At 32.2% G+C, this 17,728-nt stretch overlaps 1 protein-coding gene and 1 long non-coding RNA gene across 2 annotated transcripts in view; one reads left to right on the forward strand and one right to left on the reverse strand.

Annotated features, from left to right (window-relative positions):
* LOC149417434 (microtubule-associated protein 1 light chain 3 beta-like) overlaps positions 1-10,447 on the reverse strand; it is a 22,811-nt gene extending 12,364 nt beyond the window's left edge. The window contains exons 1-4 of the mRNA XM_089640299.1: positions 10,209-10,447; positions 10,074-10,129; positions 6,524-6,658; positions 3,177-3,314 (exon numbers count right to left, since the gene is read on the reverse strand). Of these exons, the coding sequence (XP_089496425.1) occupies positions 3,177-3,314; positions 6,524-6,658; positions 10,074-10,129; positions 10,209-10,308 (429 nt within the window). The 5' untranslated portion in view covers positions 10,309-10,447. The remainder of the gene's footprint in view (positions 1-3,176; positions 3,315-6,523; positions 6,659-10,073; positions 10,130-10,208) is intronic.
* LOC149417435 (uncharacterized) lies at positions 10,406-17,695 on the forward strand. Its single transcript, XR_016303307.1, has 3 exons — positions 10,406-10,510; positions 11,295-11,399; positions 12,415-17,695. It is a non-coding gene; the product is annotated as an uncharacterized LOC149417435 (long non-coding RNA).
* Positions 17,696-17,728: the final 33 nt, after the last annotated feature.

Raw genomic sequence — 17,728 nt, forward strand, 5'->3', positions numbered from 1 at the left:
ATAGTCAAAATATAATTTTTTTATTTCATTAATATTATTAGAATGATTCATATAAAAGCAAAAAATAATTATTTTTCATATTAAATATACATTTAAAACATGTATGTATTACTTAGACAATAAAATTAAATTCATATTGAAAAAAATATTTTTACATAATTATATAAATCAGAAAGAAATCTCTCCTGTTGAACACTTTGTATGAAGATGAGATTTGAGTTGAAGATCTTTTAATATCACAATTATTTCTTGGCAGTCTTGCTGGACCATGAACACATCCTTCTTGGTTAAGACTGAAAAGAAGAAAAAAAAACCAATTAACCCTCATTGAATTTATTTGGACTGCCTTAACCCTCGAGCTAATTTGTTCGCTTTTGGGAACAGCTCATATGGTCTCGTAGAAATCATTGTATCTGTCTTACTGTTATGGTGAAAAATATGATATAAATGAATTCAGAAAGATAAAACTATTCAAATCTAGAAGTTTACCACAAGAGAATTAAAATATACACCTTTGTGAATCCAAATGTTCTGTACGTAATTTGAAAAAAAAAAAAATTTCAAATTTTTTAGGAATTATTTTTTAAATGAAACGACAAAAAAGTGAGGTTACAATAATGTTTGTAATACATTTGTATAGTAAAATGTGTATGTTTTTTTGTCGTTATCAGTAATTTTAGTTATAAAAAACGTGAGGTTTATATTTTTTTATGTTTGGGTTCAAATTTTTTATTATTAATAATTAAAAATAGGAAGTATAATAGTAAAAAAAACTTATTTTTCACCAGTTGATTTTTAAATCATGGTAATATACAAGAGTTATAAGTGCCCGGAATAAGCCAGTAGAACCAGTTTTTTTATTGGACGATGCTAAGAGGCTGAACGAAGTGAAGGAGGGAAAAAAAAGGTTGGAAAGTACTCAGCTTTCCATATATACTCACTAAAGATGCAATAAAAAATGAAATATTAAAACCTATAACACACCTAATCAACCTTAGCATAACACATGCCTGCTTTCCTAATACTCTTTAAAAAGGACTGGTAATTCCTATGTATAAATCCGGAGATAAAATGGAAATAACTAACTATAGACCAATCACTTTGTTAAACTCTCTATCAAAGATTTTCGAAAGACTATTAAAAAACCAAATAATAAAATACTGCCAAATACAATAGATTATATACATAGCAACTTAGATCAAGGGTTTAAATGCATAGCGATATATCTAGATTTGGCTAAAGTGCATTCAATATGCCACAAAACACTTTTTAAAAAATTAGAAAATATGGGTATCAAAGACAAAGAACTACAACTATTAAAAAGTTACATGAGCGACAGAACACAACAAGTCAAAATTAATAACTATACTAGCAAACCACTGCCGATTACACACGGAGTTCCACAAGGAAGCATACTAGGGCCCGTTCTTTTCACAATTTACATAAATGAACTTTGCAACATGGAAATAGATGGAGAAATAATTAGTTACGCAGACGACACAGTTTTACTATTTAAATCTAAGGATTGGAATAAGGTTTATAACATAGCGAATCTAGGAATCACGCAAGTGAAAAAATGGTTGGACTCAAATACACTTACACTAAACATATTTAAAACAAAATTCATAACGTACAGCATAACAAAGGACAGCCAAAAAACAATACAAACACCATAAAAATACATGAATGCATAAACACCAACATCTGCGATTGCCCCCCTCTAGAAAAAAACAGAACAAATAAAGTATCTAGGAATCGTAATTGACCATAATCTTAGATGGACACATCACATCAAACAAATCACAAATAGGCTCCTCAGAACAATACACATTTTCCTAAATATAAGAAACATATATAAAATAAAACAATTGAAAACAATATATAATGCACTATGCCAATCAATAATAGAATATGGAATAATTGCTTGGGGAGGAGCAACAAACGCAGCTACCGCTCAAATAGAAATCGCACAGAAAACGATATTAAAGGTAATACTCAAAAAACATAAACTAACCGACACAGACCAAATATTTAAAAGCTGTGACATACTTGATATCCGCCAATTATATGTAAAAACACTACTAAACTACATTTTCGACCAAAAAAACAAACCCCAACAAACACAAAATATCACTTATAGACCGGCCAGAAAAGCGTATAAAAAAAACATAAAACTCCGACGGTAAACACTACCTTTGGACAAAGACACCATAAATACCACGCTATTAAAGCATTCAACAGTCTTCCACTTGAAACAAAAATTGAGGAAAATAAAAATAAATTCAAATACAAAATAAAAAAAAATGGATTAAAGAACAAAAAAGACAATATTTCCAAAATTCTATAACATAAAAGAATAAAACATATACAAGCAACACAAAAAAATGTATAAAACACGCAACACAAAAAAAATATATAAAACACGCAACACGCACAAACACATAAATCATTATAAATGCCGATTTCCATTCTCTTTTAATATTTTTCTGTTAGTGTGATAATTAGATTTTAATTTCTAATCTTTATTTTTAGTTTAAATTTATCTTTACTTTAATGTTGTTTTTTGTTTAAATGTATAAATTCTTATATTATAAAATGGGGGCCTCAGCACGGGTAAACAACCCAGTGAGGCCAACATTACTGAATTAAAATATGAAATACTGTAAAATAATGTATCAATAATAAAAAATAAATAAAAAAATATGGGGCATATTTTCAACGTTGAGATCTGATCATTAAACATACTTTTTAATTTTGAGCGATGTTTCCATTAATCCATTTCTACAGAGCGATACTATAAAGTATCTGTCAACGTAGAAGGTTGAGTATTCAGAAGTGGATAGGCAATGGCACAAGATAAAGATAATTTAAAGTATCTGTCAACGTAGAAAGTTGAGTATTCAGAAGTGGATAAGCAATGACACAAGATAAAGATAATATAAAGTATCTGTCAACGTAGAAAGTTGAGTATTCAGAAGTGGATAGGCAATGACACAAGATAAAGATAATATAAAGTATCTGTCAACGAAGAAAGTTGAGTTTTCGGAAGTGGATAGGCAATGACAAAAGATAAAGATAATATTATAAAGTATCTGTCAATGTAGAAAGTGAGTATTCAGAAGTGGATAGGCATTGACACAAGATAAAGATAACATTAATTTACTAATTTAACTTACTCTTTCTGAACCAAACATTTCCTGCGACGCATATGTGATGTAAAGGAAACCATCTTCATCGGCGTAATTCTGGTAAACTTGTGCCATGGTTTGACTCATGCTTAACATTGATTTGTTGTTCACCAGAAGGTAGAGAGCCTGTAATCACAATACATTTATTTTGTTTAACAACAACAAATAAGTAAAGTTTTTATTATTATTCGATAAAAATTATCTTATCTCCATTCTGATAGTGATTATCGAAAAATTAATTATAAAATGACGACCTCCGTGGTCAAGCGGTTAAGATTTGATCCTCGGCTAGAAATCTGGAGGTTGCGGCTCGAATCCTGGCATGCGCAAATTAATTTAATTTGTTTTTGACAATATAATATTTAATCATTGAAAACAATATTAGCGGCTCTCGAAAACGAAAATTTGAAACAAAATATCAGAAAAAGATTCAGTCGCATCTAGGAATTGAACCCAGGATCTCTGTCTTGTTGGGGCTTTGCTCTATCACTGAGCTAATCCAACACTAACCCCTTCGGTCATATTTAACTTTCATACTTCCACTAAGAACCACCAACACATCATCTTTATTTTCTGAACGCATATTTTTATTGGCTGATTTCAAATTTTCGTTTGAAATTCGCTAATATCGTTGTCAATGATTAAATATTACAATTTTAGGTTTTACTCATTAAGTTATTCCAAAAATAAAAAAAATATATAATATTTTATCCAAGTGGTAGTTACTCTCAGTATCACCATTAAGACCACTATTCTGAATCAAAACATTTCTGAAATGTCAATAGCTAAGTTTAGGGACCAGATCTGAGTAGCCAGGTACTTCCCAACGGTTTCCTCCTTCTAATCTTAACATCCCCATTCTTTTACCCTTATAGCATACCCCAATTGGGTATGCCATGGTCCCACTGATTCCGGGCGGTTGGTACTCTTGCGAAAAATATTTTTTTGATAATTATTATCAAAATGGAGTGCTATCTTAAATTTTTTTTAAATAAATATAAGAAGTGTAGTAATAAATTAATTAAATATAAATACATAAATATGTACCAAGTTTTGCAAATAATAAATATGCTACTCATGTTCTTGTAAATTTAATGGAAGATTATTGTTTTTAAAACATAATTTATTGATAAATTGATTAGTTCAATGTTTATATAATTTAGTGTCACACAGATAAAATTCGTAACTATTTCATAACTAGCTTACGTGTATTCCGCTATGCTCGGGGTTGTGAAGGATTCGGAGTACAGTTTTGAATTCTATGATAGAAATTGACTTTTCTCTACTTTGTAATGTACATATATTATGTAATTATTAAATATAAACCTTACGGAAGAAATTCTCTAAATGATAGTGAAAACCATATCAAAATCCGTTGCGTAGTTTAGAAGAACTAAGCGCACAAACGACTTGATTTTATATTATTTTTAGAGATAACTTTTTGCATAATCTGTGACCTAAACAATTTACTTATAGGTAAGATGAGAAAAACTGGTTATAGATTTGAGGGAATCGTCATTCGGCACAAAATACTGAGAATGTGACAATTATACCATTTTATCTGAGTACGTTCATCCATGGAATGCTGAACATTAGTTAAAATTTCCTCAATATGTAACTCCGGAGCCAGCAGGACTATAGCATCCCCAATTGGGACAGGTTGTTAGGTTGAAAGGATTGGGGAAGGGAAGGAGATTATATTCAAGTTCTGTAAATATTTCATTGTGGGCAGGTTGTTTCACAATACTGGATAGTAACAGAAATTGAACTACTGTCGCCATTGACTAAATAAGACATCAATAACTGTAACAGAATATTAACTAACTAACAACCTAACAACCCGCCCTAAATGATTTACCCATATCATGCACCATTAAGCACTAGGGAAATTTGAATAAGATTGTAAATGATTTTTCATTTCTTCACGGGTATTATTAATGCGGAATCGAGAGGCAATTTTCCCGGCCAAGGCCTAAGATTTGAAAAAAAAAGCACAAAATACAGGGTTTTCCAATAAGAGGTGTTATTTTGAATAGCCCGCTATTTCGGTAGATGTTACTTTTGAAGCTGTCATTTTTTAACATTTGACAAGTAAAAACTACGTAATTAATAAAAATGGAACGATACACGCTTCAACAACGCAAAAAAATTCACTTGAGTGAATCAAACGCAAATCATCTTGAGTGATGAGGCCCATTTCCACCTCTGTGGCTTCGTCAACAAGCAAAATTGTCGCATCTGGGGCTCGGAAAACCCATGAGTTATTGTTGAAAAGCTTCTCTATCCTCAACGTGTGACTGTTTGGTGCGGTTTATGGTCCGGGGGAGTCATTGGACCTTACTTTTCGAAAATGAGGCTGGAGCAACAGTTACGGTGAATGGATTGCGCTATCGAGAGATGATTAATGTTTTTTTATGGCCGGAATTGGATGGTATTGATTTGGACAACGTTTACTTTCAACAAGACGGCGCTACGTGCCACACAAGCAACGAAACCATTGATCTTTTACGATTGAATATCAAAATAACACCTCTTATTGGAAAACCCATATATTGTTTTAGTCAAATCGGGCTGTGTATTGTGTGCGGTAGTCATATAAATGACTACAGGTACCATTTCGTAATCAATGTGTAAATTCCTTATTTCTCGAGCCGAACGGCGCCTGGCGCTAGTAAAACCTCAAGGGTTAGGTGTTGGCTCCTTGGCAATTCAGCACCTGGAGTGGACTGCTCCAATTGCACCTAGACAGGACCGGCCTTGCATATGTCTACAATATGCTAATTTATTGAGTGAGGATATGTTGTAAGTCTAAAGGTAATTAAAAAAATATGAGAGGAGGAAAGCTGGGAGGTTCCTGACTATTCAGCTCCGGTCATTAAAGACGACTAAAGCCATTTTAAGCAATGTTTAGATTTTGAATAATAGTATTTATTACGAGGCCACACTGAGAGGCACTGTAAGCCACTAGGTACGATATTAAATAATGACACATTTATTTTTAAGTTAGTAAAATTCTACTATTTTGTTTTGTTGAATCTTTTAAATTCAATTATATGCGTTCATTCTTCTTTATTGTATTAATTTTTAAGTGTTTACTCTGATACAAAATGGTTGTATTTTTTTTTAAAGAAAAGCCCACTAGGGCGTGTAATAAATAAATAAATATGATGTTATCTAACCAATAAAAAAATGAGATGTGAACTCCCCTGAAAGATATTCAGGATATTAAATACAAGCGGTGGGTAACGTCAAAAATCTGAAAAATGTGGATGTAGAAAGGAGCGTGTTCTAGAATAGTGTGGAATTCTATTATCTATGTACCTTTGTAATGTTACCTGATTTGAAGATATCTTCAACCTGCTCCTTATGATGACTAGGAAATTGGACATGGTATTTTCTTGGGGCACCAGAAACTTGCGTTTGTCCAGAAGTGGGAGGTTCCTCTCTTTATAGTATCTTTCTACAACCAGCTACGAAATAAATACATTTTTAATAGTGATAGGTTACCTGTGATTTTTCACGAATCTGTGCTAGTATTTATAATAATAACAGTGATTTTAACCATGGCATCGTTATTCTTATAACTACTAGCAAAGATCTGTGCAAAATCACGGGACATTGGTAGGATTTGTGAAACCGAATGGTTATGGAAAGAACACATCGAACAACAGCAAAAAAATTCACGAAAATGTACTAATTTAAAGGTAGGTGCTTTATTGCTTGTCTGCATTCTTGACATAGTTCCAATTTTAAAAATGACAATTCAAATAATTTTCTGTTAATATTATATTATAGATAGGTACTTTATTGGTTTTCTGAATTCTTCACACAATCAGTTCCGATTTTGAAATGACACTTAAAGCAAAGCAAATCCGAGTTCATTGAACCAGAGTTACACAGACACACCTAAAATTAGTATTTTTTAAGATATGTTGTGTTAATATTTATATATTTATACTCACTCTCACTTACGTGAGAACTATCCAATTACAAAAACTCAGTTAATATGTAACTAGATATGTAAAATGATTACTGTAAAAATATAATAAATAAATCTGACTAATCTAACTTCTGTAGATAAAAAAACTTAAACTATAGAATAGAAATACAAGGATTATTTTTTCGTTTTCGGCTTGCGTCAAATATTTATAAACAGATCCTCATGTACGCATAATGAGTTTATGTTTTAATACAAATTATTATTAAACTTACTTACGTAGTTATGAATCTAATCTTTATGGGTCTTTTCGGAAAATATTCTAAAGATTTCTAGCTTTTTAAATACATTTTTTTAATCGGTAATGACTGAATGCAAAACTTGGAAGTGGAAATTAATCCACTTCTCGACATCCTATCGAGTTGAAACGTGGCAGATGTCGATGACAATGCATTATATTTACTTTTGGTGGCAATCACGTATACAAACGGGGACATATACGGATTTCTCTGAAATGGGGTGACATTAGAGCAGTTAATATACGAAATAAATGTCCGTCCTACCCGATCGGCATTTGGCGTGGTAGGTAGAGTTGTCGACTCCAGTTGCTGGGTAGGAAGGTTCAATACCCAGTCAAACCAAAAAAGTATTTTTAAATATATCTATTTAAATAGTTAGATGTATTAAATATTAAATATCTAAATATCAACTCGAAAAAAATAGATGCCAAAACAAATATAGAAATTATGGCAAACCACGTCAATAACTTTAACTTAACTATAGGGAAGGTTTTAGCGAATCGTATAAAACACAGCACAAACACACAAACACACTAACACAAACAAACAGACCAAACATCGATACTCAACCAACACAACACAGATTTATATTAAAAACAACTTCGGAAATGGAAATTAACAAAATAATAAATACATTAAAAAATCGGATTGCTCCTGGATTAGACGAGATAACAACGGATTGCATTAAAATAATAAAAAATGAAATATTAAAACCTATAACACACCTAATCAACCTTAGCATAACACATGCCTGCTTTCCTAATACTCTTAAAAAGGACTGGTAATCCCTATTTATAAATCCGGAGATAAAATGGAAATAACTAACTATAAACCAATCACTTTGTTAAACTCTCTATCAAAGATTTTCGAAAGACTATTAAAAAACCAAATAATAAAATACTGGCAAATACAATAGATTATATACATAGCAACTTAGATCAAGGGTTTAAATGCATAGCGATATATCTAGATTTGGCTAAAGCCTTTGATTCAATCTGCCACAAAACACTTTTTAAAAAATTAGAAAATATGGGTATCAAAGACAAAGAACTCCAACTATTGAAAAGTTACATGAGCGACAGAACACAGCAAGTCAAAATTAATAACTATACTAGCAAACCACTGCCGATTACACACGGAGTTCCACAAGGAAGCATACTAGGGCCCGTTCTTTTCACAATTTACATAAATGAACTTTGCAACATGGAAATAGATGGAGAAATAATTAGTTACGCAGACGACACAGATTTACTATTTAAATCTAAGGATTGGAATAAGGTATATAACATAGCGAATATAGGAATCACGCAAGTGAAAAAATGGTTGAACTCAAATACACTTACACTAAACATATCGAAAACAAAATTCACAACGTACAGCATAACACAGGACAGCCAAAAAACAATACAAACACCATAAAAATACACGAATGCATAAAAACCAACATCTGCGATTGCCCCCCTCTAGAAAAAACAGAACAAATAAAGTATCTAGGAATCGTAATTGACCATAATCTTAGATGGACACATCACATCAAACAAATCACAAATAGGCTCCTCAGAACAATACACATTTTCCTAAATATAAGAAACATATATAAAATAAAACAATTGAAAACAATATATTATGCACTATGCCAATAAATAATAGAATATGGAATAATTGCTTGGGGAGGAGCAACAAACGCAGCTATCACTCAAATAGAAATCGCACAGAAAACGAAATTAAAGGTAATACTCAAAAAACACAAACTAACCGACACAGACCAAATATTTAAAAGCTGTGACGTACTTGATATATATGTTAAAACAATACTAAACTACATTTTCGACCAAAAAAACAAACCCCAAAAAATACAAAATATCACTAATAGACCGGTCTATTAGTGATATTTTATAAATAATATATTATAAAGCGTACAAAGAAAACATAAAAACTCCGACGGTAAACACTACCTTTGGACAAAGACACCATAAATACCACGCTATTAAAGCATTCAACAGTCTTCCACTTGAAACAAAAATTGAGGAAAATAAAAATAAATTAAAACACAAAATAAAAAAATGGATTAAAGAACAAAAAGACAATATTACCAAAATTCTATAACATAAAAGAATAAAACATGTACACGAAAAAAAACGCAAAACAAAAAAAATATATAAAACACGCAACACAAAAAAATATATAAAACACGCAACACGCACAAACACATAAATCATTATAAATGCCGATTTACATTCTCTTTTAATATTTTTCTTTTAGTGTAATAATTATATTTTAATTTTTAATCTTTATTTTTAGTTTATATTTATCTTTATTTTAATGTTGTTTTTCTTTTTTTTAAATGTATAAATTCTTATATTATAAAATGGGGGCCTCAGCACGGGTAAACAACCCAGTGAGGCCAGCATTACTGAATTAAAATATGAAATATTGTAAAATAATGTATCAACAATAAAAAAAAAATTAAAGTAAAAAAACTTTGTTTTTTACAGGTTGAAATTCAAAATAATAAACACTCCTTTGGCGAAATAACAATAATACCTTACAATTAATTTTAAATTAATGGTATATTACCAAAGATCGACAAGTTACTTCAACATTGAACTGGGAAAATATTAATTCGAAGTTTGTTTTATTTAAACTTACCGGCACTTTGGTAGGAAACTTGCTTCTCATGGTGGCGACTTCATCTTTTCTTTTTTCTGTCAAACAACGAAAATTCAATTAAAATTCCATCAGCAACTAGATAATAATAATATGACACTGTAAAAAGGCTCTTACCGAAACCAATCTTATTTTTAAAACACTGCCGAACATTACAATTCACATCGTGCTTCAGTAGATCTCTCATGGTTTTCGGCGTCGCGTAGGTCAGCTCCATTTGAATTTTAGTCGCCACAACGAGAGTTTAACGCGCGCCGCGCCAATGTGAAATGCGAGAAATATTGAATAAATGCAATGATAATATTATTGTGTTCAATCGATAATAAACAAATAAAGGCTATGCTGCGCCGTGTTTACGTTGGAACTATTGAATTGCAACTGATTTGCATTGCCCGATTCCAAGACTGGACACAAAAGTGGTGAGCGGTTTATTTATTATGACCAAACAGGTCATCACATCCAAACCATTTGCTATTCATTGTTACCGACTAATGCCTTCTAAAGAAAAAAAATATGGTTTACCTAAAACATTATTTTTTTATTTGCATTGCATAAAATAATATTCACCATAATGTAACAAATAAGGCATTGCACATCTGTATCAGCCGACAATCCAATTCTTGTGAAAATCGGAATGGACTCCACTGCGATTTCTAGTCGCGCGTCGCGCGATTGTTCCGTCACAAAAATAAAACTCATTATTTCAAATACAGGTGAACCAAGGTGAACCTTCATGCGACTAATGGGGCTGACAGATTACGCCAAACGCATCACATGGCTTGGCCTGTTTCAACACATCGCTCGCCATACAATCCCAATGGGAATGTATAACGAGCGATATGCTGAAATCGGCCAAGCCACGAGAATATAGCGCGCTTATAAAGTGGTACAGGCTTAAACAACTAGATTTTTTATCGTCGCTATCGATTAATCGCGCAAATAGAAATCGCAGTGGAGTCCAGTACTTATTCTATCAGAAATTATTGTAAGCTATTACAGTATTATAGTAAGTACCTACATACGAAAATTCGACAAGCTTGTGAGGCCGGTGACAATAATTTGCGAATTCAGGAATAATAAATAGAAGACGGTAGTTAGGTAAATAGGGCCGGCCGTGAGCCAAACGGCGCCTTGCGTGAGTAAAATGGTAAGTCCTATGACAATGTAAACAATAATATTTGGACGATTTGTTTTTCTTTGCAGTTTTTATGAAAAGTAATTCCAAGGGCGATGTGTTAGGCGTCTTGGCAATTTGGCGCCCGGAGCGGACTGCTCCAATGCGGCTGCATAGGAGCGGTCCACCTACAGGTGGGTACTCGGATTTTTCCGATAGAAATACATATAACATCATAAGAATTTGCTGAAAAATTTCGTCGGAGATTAAATCAAATAAGATTCTTAGTAATGTTTTCAACCGGTTATTATGCTGAAGGTACCCATCTCGGGGATTCTACTGTTGTTTTTTGTGAATTCTCAATGAATTCAATATTTTATATTTCCGGGAAGCATTCATTGGATAACCAAGCCACAGGTCACCTCTGTGCTCTTGAGCCATCGCCTTGCACCACGGTGGGATGGACGGATTCATACGTCCGTCATTCCTGAACACACTGACTCCCAGAATCCTACCCACCTCACATACCTTCTCCTTTCCAAAAAGACCCTCCACACAGCGTCCCCAAATATGAAATAGTTTTGATTTAATTTTTTTCCCTGCTGTTTAGAGTTAATACAAAAAAATTATGTAAGTGATTCAATTAATCATATTTTTTTCTGACTGGGATTCGTCGAGGGATCGCAGGTACTGAAGAATTTATTCTTCTTTATTTGTTCACATTAAACGTATTTTAATGGGCCTTACAGACCATTCAATTTGGTTGAGCGGTTGTATCAAACTGATTGAGTTGTACCGTGTGGAGATAAGAGGGCGTGGCTATCAAGTTAAAGTTGGCTGTACCGCTAGATCATCCAACCATCCAACCAAGTTGGATCGTCTGTAGCGTGGTTGTGCAGTTGAACCAATTTTACTTAGTCTGCCCAGTTGGCGTAATTGTTTGAACAAATAAGATGCCAAATATTATAATGTTTGGTCGTTAACTTCACCTTATCTCTTCTCTGTCCTATCTGGGAATTACAAATCGTGTGATGTATGTATGCCTTTCAGACTAGTGGGGTGACAGTAATAAAATGGTATACAAATAAAAAAGCCAATCAATTTGAGTTTGTTTATTTAAATAACTGCACATTTGATAGTGTAAACTATATCAGAAGTTCTACTTACAGATCTATATAAAAAATAAAGGAAAATGTTTGCATGTTTCAGTGCGGCAGTTAGATGTCCTACCTGCTAACCATCATCCATCAACAGGAACAGCAAACAGTGAACAGTGGAATGGTTCCCGGGCACCAAACACCAAACTGTAGCCAACCAACCTGCGTATATTACAACAATAACAATAGACAATGTGGGCACAGAGATCACCAGACCTTATGTACACGTATTCCTCGCACGCGCACACTCACGCAGCCGCCCCTCACTAACTAATTAAGTCACAAAACATATCTTTATAGCCTAATATACCGGCGCCCTCCACTACCACTTATCCGATGACTAAGGCTATGGCAATGTGTCTCCGTCTCCTACCTCAGTCTTTAGGAACTGAACTGCCTTCCACCCATGAGTCGATAGCTCTCCCGTTACAAACGTTTCCATTCGAGGGTCAATTAATCGACTGGGATAAAATCACCCTCATTAGGGTTGTTACATACAAATGTAGCTTCCCTTTCAACTGAGAATCACTCATTGAGATAACTTTGTGGTAAACAGCATTATTTTATACGAAAATAACTTAAGGTGAAACATTTTTGGATACTTATACAGGGATTATAGTACAACGGACTTATTATCAAAAGCCCCAATCATTTCAGAGCGTGATTTTACAAATTTTCACTTGCGCACCATTACAGCCATGTTACATACTCAATTATAATAATTGTAATTTCATACTGACTAAATTTATACATTTTAATGGAAGGAATGGTCTCTGTATGAAGTTTTGCCCAACAGATATACTCAGAGACTCCGCTGGGACCTCCGCAATCGCCACTCATACAAATATGTTCAGATTAAATAGTATTTAATTCTGAATACCATAGGTACATACATACACAGGGAGTGTTTTCTGTATAGAAGTGGAAAATAGGGTCCCCGGCTGTGGCTAACTTTAACCATGAAGGCAGTCAAGTGTGAATACGGCAACAAGTCGTACCCCACTAATGCTACCATAGACAAAGGTATCCCTCATCATTTTAAATAATAACCATTGCAAATTCATGTGTTGTCTATTTCAAAATAGTTAAAAGAAAGAATTCCATTGTAAAAGGTACAGTAGAAACATTTTAAAGAGATTCTTTCTTGTGTAGTGGTGTAATGTGCGATAAGACTACTGCGGGCATCTGGTCCATACGAATTTGAACCACTATCAGTGTGCACAAATACATTCAAATGTGCGCTCTTTAAAATGATTTGCCCGTACTGATTTATAACTTTCTACGACTTTTTATTTGGCACAGATGGTTGGTTTACAAATTAATTGAAAAGAACAAATTTTTTTGAATCGCTTTTTTTGAAATCTTCCTAAATATTTAAATTGGGTTTTTCGTTTTCGTACCGACCGAGTGGTATTGTACCTTACTGTTAACCGACAAAACCGAGGTATGTATGACTTCATGCGTACCCCGTCAGATTTTGATCGCTTTGGCAGACCTTGAAATTGCAAAATTTGAAAATTATTTTAACTACGAAATCAACATTTGTAAAAAAAAACCCGTATTTATGTTAGAAGGTGAACATTCATAGTAAAAAAAATTCACTGGAATTCCTTATTATAACATTGTAGATACACAAATGGGTCAATTTGAAGCCATAGGAGGGAAAAACTGGTCCAATCCCAAATAAATAAGTAGAAGAGAGTTTAAAAGGTTTTAATCATTAGTATGATAACAAATGCAAAGTGATTGATAATAGATTAATAGGTATGTGTACATAGTATTGGAAAATTAGAAATTAATTAAAAACAGTTAGAAACAAACAACCAAATAATTCTAGCTGTCATATTTACTTTAATAAAATGATGAGGTGTACCTTGCATAATGATAAACATAATAATTTACTTCAAACCACCATGACTTCTAAATTATATACATTTACTCTGACTTCATATAAAATGGGCATGGTCCTTGTTAAATCTAATAAAGGGTGGTCCATCGGATACGACAGATTTAATTTTGAAATGAAATTCGTAATGTGTTTTAACAATAACAAGACATTGTTCTTTTGTATAGCAACTCATTTTGAATAACTTCAATAACAGCAGATGACAACTGTCAAACATAAGAATGGGTTGTTTCAAAGAATTTTAACAATTCATCAATTTAAAACATTCATTTTCGGGTTCTGTGAAAGTCCTTTTCAAGTTCTGTTATTATATCATTATAGGCTAGTTGCTTGACAGAACTGAAATAATAACAGAACTTGAAAAAATCTTTTACAGAACTCTAAGGACGGGTTGTTTCGGAGAATTTGAACAATTCATCAAATTTCAACGTTCATTTTCCAGATCCGCGAAAGATTTTTTCAAGTTCTGTTTTTATTTTAGTTTTGTCAAGCCAATAACCTATAATGATATATTAACAGAACTTGCAAAGGACTTTCACAGACCCCGAAAATAAATGTTGAAATTTGATGAATTGTTCAAATTTCAACGTTCATTTCCGGGTTCGGTGAAAGTCCTGTTCAAGTTCTGTTATTATATCATTATAGGCTAGTTGCTTGACAAAACTGAAATTAAAACAGAACTTGAAAAAATCTTTCACAGAACTGGAAAATGAACGTTGAAATTTGATGAATTGTTCAAATTCTCCGAAACAACCCGTCCTAGAATTAACTTTGAAATTTGAAGAATTGCTCAAATTCTCTGAAACAACGATGATAAATGATGACAACTGTCAAACATTAGAGTTGCCAAATAAAAACATAAAAAATTGGTTAGTTAGGAGGGAAATTTAAATCGGGCGAATCCGATGGACCACCCTTTACATACATAGATATATTTAAAGTCAATGGTTTGAAGGATATTTGTGTTGAAAATAACATAAAACTGTTTGATCGATTTCTCCCGCTTTGAAGTAAAAATAACACCTAAAAGATTATTATTAATCTCAGTGACTCAATCCAAATCTAAACCTACAAGCCTTTCATCTCAGAGAAGTAGGTCAAAGTAACACATTTAACGCAATCACAACCCGTTTAAGATCCAAAACAAATACATATTTTATATTTCAAGATAAGGAAAACTTATCCCGCCTTATTCAAGTTTATGAGAATTTTTCACAACATTTTTGCTTCAACAATGTACTTTCAATATGAAAGCAATCGGCGAAGCATGATTCAGATATAAAACACATATTTGTAGTTTTCTTAAACTATTTTATACCATTCAGGCAACACTAGGCGGTATTTCACACTCTTATACCTTACAGTAATAACTATCATACATTTAATGTACAAATTTAGGCTTCTGAAATCACAATTCTATTCAGTATTATAATTAAATATTATTTTACAACAGAAGGAATTGCCCGCTTTAAACTAATCAAAGTTTTGCATGACATGCCAACAAATGGATTTGTGCGTAAGATTAAGTTTTTTTTTTTACGAAGACACAGAAATATGATAACACAAATAAATAATAACAGATACATTGTTATTAGATTGGTTAGTAATTTTAGAATATTGGATGTTTGGAACATGATGGACTGGGTATTGAAGATGGATGTAAAAATGTATCGTATTTATTATTTCAGAAGAGTGTGTAGAATAATTATATTGTCACCTTAATATTTAAAAAAAAAACGTAAGACTGATTGAGAAAAATGTGACAGGAAAAAAAAAGACATACAAAAAACATATTTACAAAGATAAAAATAATCTTTGTTGTTATGTTGTACATATGTAATAATTTTAACTGTTAAAATAAGTTAGTGTTTTCTTCTTCTTCTGACTTATTAGGTGAGATGACAATATCTGTCTACAATAATATGTTAGAATCTGTTATAGTGGAGTGATAACCTTGTTAAAGTAAATGAATTTTCCAAAGAATAATGTTGCATATTAGCATTATTTCACGATTTGATAATGAATGATTTTAAATAAATATTACTGAAAGTATTCGAATTTTCATCCTTTGATTGATGTAAAGCGGGCAAAATTGACAGAAAAAATGTCTGATTTACATAACTTATGATTTATTTTTATTAAGCTCCTCCAAGCAAATCAATGTATCATGGTAATCAGACACCAGAAGGAGAAGCAGATCGGGTAAACAACAAAGCAATAAAACATTGTCTAGCTTCCCCACCTTGCTTAGACGTAACAATACAATATAATATGTACTTCCGAAACTGAGTACTTTGATGATAAATTGAATTAATAAACTTGCATATTTAATTTATTATGAGACACATTGAAATAGCAAGTATTTATATCAAGTATGGATGCTTGGATGTCACTTTTCATATATGCCTTTGAAAAATTCAGAATTCTGACTGAAATTAATTGTTTTTTTGAGGATTTGTGTTTTAATTTAGTGTACTTTAACCTTTGGAACACCAAACCCTTTAAGGGAAATCAAAAATACATTAGCATCATGTAAAAAAAATTTATGCACTTTCTCATGGCACTTTAAATTGCAAATCAGTGTATGAACAATTTTTTCAGCGGCAAAAAATTCTTTGTCACTGGTGCACAAATGGTTTTCCGGAGGTTAAATGACTTTACCATTTGGACACGACAATAAAGTATTTGCCCGATTTTACTTCTCTATTCAATGCGTGAATTGACTTAGGTCCCTCCCGTATTAGGTAAAAACTTTTGTAGTATGTATATATTGGTGTTGCGTAAGCGATGAAAAGATGGATAGGGGAACATTAGATTCCGTTTATCGCATCCAAAGGGTTAAGAAAGGGTTATTGCACCTTAGGTGAAGAGATTTCTTTATGTTAAAATTAATTATGATTTCCTCAAAGAAGTCCATTTCTGTTTGAATGAATATTGGAAAAAATGAAGGATATTTTCATTATTTATGGTGAAGAAAAGATTGTATCATAACTTGGGTTTTAGTGTTTATGTTTTCGGGATTAATGTGTGTAAAATAAACATGTTTATAGATAACAAGTATATTGATACAATTATTTGCAAAGGTGTTGTGGGTGAACGATTTTATGTATTGTTTATGACAGTATACATTTAATGGCAATGAACGCTCTATAAAAAGAAATGAACACCTGAACACTCCTGAAATTGATACTGAAAACATATTTTCAAGCAAATGTTTTCTTAAAAATGTACTGGAAAAAACAATAATAGATTGTATATTAAAAAAAAGATTCAAAGGTTTTGTACTATGGAAGTTGAGATTGTCAACAATAATCAGTAGAAATGTATTATCTTTATAATTCTGTTTGTCATAAACAAGATAATTAAGGATAAAAGGGATCATAAGGAAATTAACAATTTTAAACAAGGACACTCAACAAATTACTTATAAATTACAGTGTATCCAAGGTCATAAAAAAAT

This window comes from Hesperophylax consimilis, chromosome 15, assembly GCF_061612785.1.
Source record: "Hesperophylax consimilis isolate HC1 chromosome 15, BYU_Hcon_1.0, whole genome shotgun sequence".
NCBI classification, from domain to species: domain Eukaryota; kingdom Metazoa; phylum Arthropoda; class Insecta; order Trichoptera; family Limnephilidae; genus Hesperophylax; species Hesperophylax consimilis.